This window comes from Mus caroli, chromosome 19, assembly GCF_900094665.2.
Source record: "Mus caroli chromosome 19, CAROLI_EIJ_v1.1, whole genome shotgun sequence".
NCBI lineage: Eukaryota > Metazoa > Chordata > Mammalia > Rodentia > Muridae > Mus > Mus caroli.
Genome location: NC_034588.1, coordinates 680,641 through 688,926, shown reverse-complemented (window position 1 = coordinate 688,926; position 8,286 = coordinate 680,641). Strand labels below are relative to the sequence as shown.

The following is an 8,286-nucleotide window of genomic DNA, read 5'->3' as shown; positions in this document are numbered from 1 at the left end:
AGGCCTGTTATCTCAGCCTGTCAGTACAGGCCTGTCAGTCATCTCAGCCTGTCAGTACAGGCCTGTCATCTCAGCCTGTCAGTACAGACCTGTCAGTCATCTCAGTCTGTCAGTACAGACCTGTCAGTCGTCTCAGCCCACAGAAGGCTGAGGTCAGTCTGGGCTACCTTTGAGATCCTGGCCCAATGATACAGAAAAATGGAACAAAAACATGTGAGAAGGACCTGCTAAAATTACAGGCTTGGGTTAGGAAAAGACTAGGAACCTCAGGTACACTGATAGGTAGCAAGAAAGACCCTGGCTCCCATATCCAGCACAGTCAGTAACAAACCAATACCTGAGCGGTGGTGGTGACCACCTTTAATCCCAGCACTCAGGAGGCAGAGGCAGGGGAATCTCTGTGAGTTCCAAGCCTGCTAGGTCTATACAGGGAGTTCCAGGCCAGCCAGGGATACCGTTTTGTTTAAAAACAAAACAAGCCCAGTATAATGGTGCATGCCTTTAATTCCAGCACTTGGGAGGCAGAGGCAAGTGGATCTCTGTGAGTTTGAGGCCAGCCTGGTCTACAGAGTTCCAGGACAGCCAGAGCTATATTGTCAAAACAAAACAAAACAATGTAAAAACATAGAAGAGCTCATTCCTATAGGAGCTGAAATGGGAGGCCCTGGGTGTCCATAAGTCCAGAAGCTAGTGTGCAGGTGATCCAACCACCCACAGCTCATCTGAGTGTGCCCACAGGACCGAGGCTAGCAGGTAAACAGTAACTGGGGTGCTGGGTTTACCCCATGGACTAAGGGGTCCCTGGTTCAGTGCTTGGCCTTTAGAAAGTACTGCATTTAGGAGGCTATGGAATCCGAGTCTGTTTCCCAGTGAGGCATGGATACCCAAACTCCACCCATCCTCACCTTCATGGGCAAGCTGGAGCCCAGGTACACAACAAAGATGGCCACGGCCTGCCACCAGTGATAGATGGTGAAGATGAAGTCCTGCCTCTCTTTGTCTTCATATAGGATGCCCAGGAGTGCTGCAGGTAAAGGCACAAAGCAGGTAAGGAACCCTGTACCAGTTGCATCTCAGTTCCTGAGCTTGAGCTAGGAAGACCAACAAGAGCTGTGTACCAATCCTCGCCTGGCCCCTACTGGAGACTTCTGTTACTACACTGTCGAGGTGCAAGGACCCTCCGCTGAGTCCTGTCTGCTTTTGACCCGTCACCCAGTGTGCCAAGCACTCAGGTTGCTGTTTCTCTACCTTGCCAGGGGCTCAGAAAATAGAAGGAATAGGCAGGAAATAGAAAGTGGGATATCTGGGAGGCAGAAAGAATTCTGGGATAGAGCCACTCTCAGGAGATCAGCCTGGGAAGATGTGAGCTACAGGACACATACATAGCACCTGAGCACAGGCCACCCCATGGCAGAATGCAGGTTATAATAAATGGGATATTTTACTTATGATCTAAAATATATAGATATTTTAGTTATGATCAGAGTAGAGCCTAGCTATATGGCCAAGGTATTTGTAAATATATTTTGAGTCTGAGTCTTATTTCTGAGAGCATGGAGCTGGGAGGCAGAACCAGAGCCTAACTCCTATACATTTCAGCAACTAACTTTTCACAAGCCACGCCTGGGGGCGGGGGCTGGTTTCCTGGGGGATCACCTCAAGGTGGTAGAGAAACAGCAACTGGAGCTGAGACTCCGGAGCTCAGGACTGCAAAAAGTAAAGGTTCAAAGGTCACATTAAGGGTGATTTCAGGAAAACGACTGAAATCTCCAAAGCTGGCCCAACTTTGAAAAGAGTTACACAGGTTGTCTTCTGGATTAAAAGCTCTGAAGTATGAAGATTGCACAGCCCTGGCTGACCCTTGCTAAGCTTAGTCCAGCTCAGAGCATGAACACGACCATCATGTGACTTGGGGAGGTGGGGGCACTTGAAACAGCATCAGATCATGAGCATCAGTGCCAGTAAAGACAACCTACACAGCTGCACTCACGTGTGCCAGCTGCCTGTCACCGACACAAACCCATCTCACACATGTCCAGGGAGCCCCACGCAGCTGAAGCCTGGCCTACCATAGCTTCTTTTCTCAGGGTCTCACTCCAGCTGCCCAGGTTTGAGCATGGATTCTGAGGCTGAGCAAGCTGGGTTTGGACTGTACCTGGATCCTCGTTACAAACAAAAATCCATCCAGGTATGAAAGCACACCTTAGTTCCAGAATGGGGGAGACTCAAGCAGACTGATCTCTGTGAGTTTGGGGCCAGCCTGGTCTACATAGCAATTTCTAGGCCAAACAAGGATATATACAAAGGCCATGTCAAAAAACAAAAACAAAAAACAAAAAAAGGGAAAAGAAAGAAAGAAGAAGAGAGAAAAAGAAGAGCAAATGAGGTGGCTTAGTGGGTAAAAGGCACCTGTCACCAAGCCTAACCTTCCTGTGTTCAATCCCCAGGACATATGTGGTAGAAAATCGACTTCCACTAACTATCCTCTGGACTCCACGTTCATGCCATGACACCTCACTCCCACATTCATACACATATACATTATAAATAAATAAATAATATTAATTTTTAAGTTTTGGGAGGAAGAGGCAGGCAGATATCTGAGTTTGAGGCTAGCCTGGTCTACAGAACTTGTTCTAAGACAGCCAAGGCTACCCAGAAACTCTGTCTAAAAAAAAAAAAAGCAAGCTGGAGAGATGGCTCAGAAGTTAAGAGCACTGACTACTCTTCCAAAGGTCCTGAGTTCAAATCCCAGCAACCATATGGTGGCTCACAACCATCCGTAATGAGATCTGATGCCCTCTTCTGGTGTGTCTGAAGACAGCTACAGTGTACTTACATATAATAAATAAACAAATCTTTTTAAAGAATTAACTAAAAAGAAAAAAGGAGAATAGGGGGCTGAGGTAATTCCAGCACTCAGGGATCTAAGATAGAATCAAACTTGTTTAAAGTCAGCCTGAGCTACATGGTGAGTCCATGCCAGCCTGGGCTACAGTGTAAGGCTTTATCTCAAAACATATAATTGAAGAAGAAGGAAAAAGGCTGAGCGTGGTGGCATATGACTTTGATTCTAGCACTTGGGAGGTAGAAACATGTGAATCTCTATGAGTTCAAGGACAATCTGGAATCTATATGGTGAATGCCAGACTAGCTGAGGCTACATAGTGAGACCCTGAGAAATAGAAACAGAAAAGAAAGAGTCCAATTCTGCACCTACACCCTGGAGGACCGACAAGCACCTGGCACCCTCTCCCTCCCTGGAGCCTCAAACTCAGGATCTGCTTCCCATGCTCAGAAATTACGCTAACATATCCCTGAGTGCTGGTGTGTGTTTCTATATACTCTCCCCAGGTCTCTTCACTGAGCCCACACCCACCCGTGTATTCACAAGACTTCACATGTATACCCCTCAGTGTGATGCCCACCTGCTTACAACATGGAACTTCTACGTCCTTCAAGAGTATCCATGGGACTTCTCCAACCATCTCTACAGTGTCCACAGAAGTCTTTTCACCCCAGACTAGGCCAAGCAATCTCTACCTGCCTCGACTGTGTCCACAGAACCCACAGGATGCTAACAGTTCTGAACTACCTAGAGATGATCACAGCCTGCCTCTCCCCCACCTCAGGCGTGCCAGTTCCTAAGGCTGTACTCACTGCTAAGTCCGGTCTTGTTGAGGGCACTGCCCACACCCCAGAGGGCAGCCACGAAGTAAAAGATCCAACTGTGCTGGAGGACCCGAGGAGCAGGAGCCCAGAAAAAGAGGCTAAGGGTGAGCAGTAGGTGCAGTCCTGCCCCAGCCACGAGCGGGACGGAGCGAGGCAGCCACAGTCCCAGCAGCCCCAGAACCGAGGAGGCTGAGGCACCCAGGCTGTAAGCTATGAGCAGGTATGCCAGTCGCTCCAGCCCCATGGAGCACACGCCGTAGCCCTAAAGAGGAGAGCACAAGGAGGCCGGTTGGTCCCAAGCCCTTCCCACACCAGACGCTGTTTTAGTTCACACCTGTCCTCTCTGGGTCTCCTGGTATTAACTCCCTCTAAGGCTGGTAGAAAGGGTGAAAGCATCTCCATTCTAACTACAAAAAGTTGAAAAATGACTTGTTCATGGTAAAAGACAATGGGGCGGAGAGAGGGAAGAGAAAGAGGGAGGGGAATAATTCGGGATATACTTGTACATATTTATACATGTATATGCTGTGTATCTGAAATTCAAGTTTAGCCAGACATCTTGTCTGTTCTTACCAGGGCGAAACCAGTGCAGGCAAAGAGCACCTCAAAGCCACTGTAGATAAAGAAGGGCACCAGATGGCGTAAGCGAAAGTCACGCACGTGTTTGAAGGGCAGCTGGAAGATGTTGCCCCAGCCCACACTGCGCAGGTCGATCTCTTCCGTGGGCCGGTAAGCGGCTCCACACAGGCCCAGCACCTGCAGAAAGCAGAAGTGAAGGGACTATAACAGGCATCCCGCCCTAGACACACCCACAGCTCTCAACTCGAGACTCCGCCCCGGACACGCCCACACTTCTACTCTGGACAGTAACCCTATGCCAGGAGTGGTGGCCTAGCAGAAGCAGAGGCAAGAGGATTTCGGTGAGTTCTAGGTCATCCTGGTCTACATAGAGAGTTCCAGGACAGCCAGGACTAAAAAAAAAGACCCTACAAAAAAAAAAAAAAAAAAAAAAAAACAGAAAAATGAGCTGCAGTCCCGAGGCACCGCCCCAATACACCTACAAGTCTCAGTTTAAATTGTGGCGTACCGCAGGGCTTTAACCCAAGGCTCCGCCCCAGACACGTCCAGAGGCCTTCCTCTTGGCACACCCGTAACCCCGCCTAAAGTCTCTCCTCCCAGCTCCGGTCCCTAAGAGTTTTAGCTCTGCCTCCCAGGACTGCCCTCAATCCTGAGACACACTTGCCATCCCCGTGAGACCCGTTCCTTCTTTGTCTGTTTCCTATAGCCTTGGAGATCCCAACTCAACCTTAGTGTACAGGCGTCCGCCCTGCAACCAGAACTCAGTCCTGATTCTTAGGCTGCTAGCCTGAAACTCCGACCTGCCCACGCACAAGAGCTTACAGGGAAAGAACCCCTTGGTCCCACCACCTCCTCACCACCAACCCAAGCCTCACCAACAGCATGGCCAAGAAGGCCACCGCCATGAGCACGCTCTCTACAACAATAAGGTTTTTGCTGCGCGGCAGCGTCCGAAGGACCGTCTTGTTGAAGCCATTCAGAATGCCTTGGCTCTTAGTACCTGGGAAAAGTGGGTGGAGACACTGCTAGACTATACTGCAGCCAGGCCACAGTGAAGGTGGGGTGTAAGGGCAGGTAAAAATTCTTCCAGCAATCTCCTTTGGGGTGGCAGTTTGTGAACGGGGCACCACCCACTTCCCACCTCCATGCATGCAGCCCTGAAAGCTGAAGGGGCGGACCTAGTGTCTGCTGGGTGACTGAGTGTGAACAGGGAAGCAAGCTTCCGAGGTCCCACCCCTCCCCTGGACTGACCGCAGCTTTGCACGTTGAACAGTGTGTGGTTCAGGTCATACAGGTAGTTGTTGAGGAAGTAAATCATTGGCAGCTGGGCACACGCGAAGCTCAACTGTGGGTGGGAGGGTAGCTGGGGGTCAGAGCTCAGGAGGAGAACCAGACGGGAAGTGAGATCTAGAGAGGAGTTTGGACATGGCCTCTGGTGGTGGGGAGCAGAAGCTCTCCCACCTTCTGGGGACAGCCCAGAGTAGTAATGGGGTGCCCATGGCAGGAGAACTTCCTCCTGAGCATTGTGGATAGGGAAGAGGTCTCTCTCCATCACTAGAGGTAAGAGAGCAAAGTTAGGCTCAGGAAGGCTGAGAAGACAGTGGACTAGCCTGTAATATATGGACTTTGGACTATCCTCCTCTTCCCTCCTCCCCCGGGGTTTCCTGTAGCACTTACGTGGAAGAAGCTATAGAAGATGGCCTGGAAAACCAGGAGATAGGGCGCGTGGGAGCCTCGTGGTGGGCGCTGCTGAGGTCCCTGCTCATCTTGCTCCTTGTAGTGGGAGTATTCATAGTACTTCTGGGACATCCTGGAGTACAGAGAGTGAGGGCTTTCCCCAGCCTGCCCTCTGCCACACTTCTTCCTACAACTACAACTACAGGCTAGCCAACTTCACAGGGGAAACCGAGGCCCAGCAGAGTAAAAGGTTTGCCTAAAGTCCCTTAGCTAAAGTTAGCAAAGAAGTAAATATTCGGCCAGTTCTCCAGCCTCTGCTTCACTGCCACCAGGCTTACCTGGTAATATAGTTGCCCATGGAGGCCCACAGAGGCACAATGGCCATGCCGAGAGCTACAGCAGAGGGCACCAGCGTGTAGTAGCGTTCCCAGTAGTTGGTAGAGACAAAGAGGGCATAGATGCCCACAGCCAAGAACATCATCCACTTGGTACCAAAAAACCTGTTCAGAGGGAGGGACATTAGTACCACAGGTCTAGGGATTTTTGTGGCCTGAAACCATCAGGGCCTTGGGTCCCAGTTCCTAAGGCCATGGGAGGTCAGAGCCACAGGCTTCTCACAGTCACTGTTAGGATATAAGATAAGAGGGCAGGCCCGGAAAGATCACTCACTCAGTGAGATGCTTGCTGAACACACAATCTCCTGCGTTGCATCCCCAAGGCAGGTGCACTGCATGCATTTGTAATCCCAGCACTGGGGAAATGCTGATAGGCAGATACTGGGGTTCACTAGTCAGCCAGCCTAGCCTAAGGGACCACAAGCCTGGAGTTCCAGTGAGGGGCCCCGCCTCAAAGAAACAAAATACGATGGACCTCTGGCCTCCACATATACCAACACACACACACAGTGTAATTTAAAAAATAAGGTAGGGGCTGGAGAGAGGGCTCAGTGGTTAAGAATGCTAGAGCACTGGCTGTTCTTCCAAAGGACTCAGTTCTGATTCCCAGCGCCCATATGATGGCTCACAACTGGATTGAACTGCCCTTTCAAGGGATCAAACACCTCTTCCTGCCTCCAGGGGCACCAAGCATACACAGGTATAGGCAGACAAAACACTCATACACATAAAAATAGAGATAAGATAAAAAAAATAAATCTTTACCAAAATAATGTTGGAAGATCAAGAAAGACACTTGGTGCTGACCTCTGGCCTCCACATGTCTGCACAGGCATGCACACACATACACACGTTTATCACACTCCAACATTTTGTTAATCCTTTTTTATTTTCTACTTTAAGACAGAGTCTTATTCTATAGCCTTAGCTGGCCTGGAGCTTGGTGTGTAGACCAGACTGAACTCCTAGTTATCCACCTGCCTTATTTTTCATTGCTGGGATAATTGCTGCTAGCACACCTGGCTGAGTATTTTATAATCCTTAAGAAAAGACAAGAGCCAGGTGTGGTGGCGCACGCCTTTAGTTCCAGCACTCGGGAGGCAGAGGCAGGCAGATTTCTGAGTTCAAGACCAGCCTGGTCTACAAAGTGAGTTCCAGGACAGCCAGGGCTATACAAAGAAACCCTGTCTCGAAAAAAAAAAAAGGAAGAAAGAAAGAAAGAAAGAAGAAAAGACAAGGCCCTAAAGCTCAAAGCACACATCACATTCCACACAATAATGGTGGGAGACTTCAACACCCCACTCTCAGCAATTGACAGATCATGGAAATATAAACTAAACAGAGACACAGTGAAACTAACACAAGTTATGAACCAAATGGATCTAACAGATATTTATAGAACATTTCACCCTAAAGCAAAAGAATATACCATCTTCTTAGCACTTCAGGGTACCTTCTCCAAAATTGACCATATAACTGGTCACAAAACAAGCCTCAACAGACACAAGAAGACTGAAATAATTCCATGCTCTCTATCAGGTCACCACGGACTAAGGCTGGTCTTCAATACCAACAAAAACAACGGAAAGCACACATACACATGGAAGCTGAACAACACTCTACTCAATGATAACTTGGTCAAGGAAGAAAGAAAGAAAGAAATTAAAGGCTTTTTTTTTTTAAAGAATTTAATGAAAATTAAGACACATTATACCAAAACTTATGGGACACAATAAAAGCAATGGTAAGAGAAAAACTCATAGCTCTAAGTGCCCCCCAAAAGAAACTGAAGAGAGCTTACACTAACAACTTGACAGCACACCTGAAAGCTCTAGAACAAAAAGAAGCAAATATGCCCAAGAGGAGTAGATGGCAGGAAATAATCAAACTCAGGGCTGAAATCAACCAAATAGAAACAAAAAGAACTATACAAAGAATCAACAAAACCAGGAGCTGGTTCTTT

The 8,286-nt window shown here is 48.6% G+C and overlaps 1 protein-coding gene across 2 annotated transcripts in view; it reads right to left on the bottom strand.

The window, feature by feature from the left end:
* Positions 1-8,286, bottom strand: part of Unc93b1 (unc-93 homolog B1, TLR signaling regulator) — a 14,521-nt gene that overhangs the window by 2,806 nt on the left and 3,429 nt on the right. Inside the window, exons 4-10 of one of the 2 annotated variants that reach the window (XM_021151764.1) lie at positions 6,267-6,428; positions 5,929-6,061; positions 5,503-5,596; positions 5,127-5,251; positions 4,246-4,428; positions 3,661-3,934; positions 906-1,024 (exon numbers count right to left, since the gene is read on the bottom strand). In XM_021151764.1, the coding sequence (XP_021007423.1) occupies positions 906-1,024; positions 3,661-3,934; positions 4,246-4,428; positions 5,127-5,251; positions 5,503-5,596; positions 5,929-6,061; positions 6,267-6,428 (1,090 nt within the window). Of the gene's footprint in view, positions 1-905; positions 1,025-3,660; positions 3,935-4,245; positions 4,429-5,126; positions 5,252-5,502; positions 5,597-5,928; positions 6,062-6,266; positions 6,429-8,286 lie in introns of those variants that run through there. The other variant, XM_021151766.1, reaches the window with a different exon arrangement.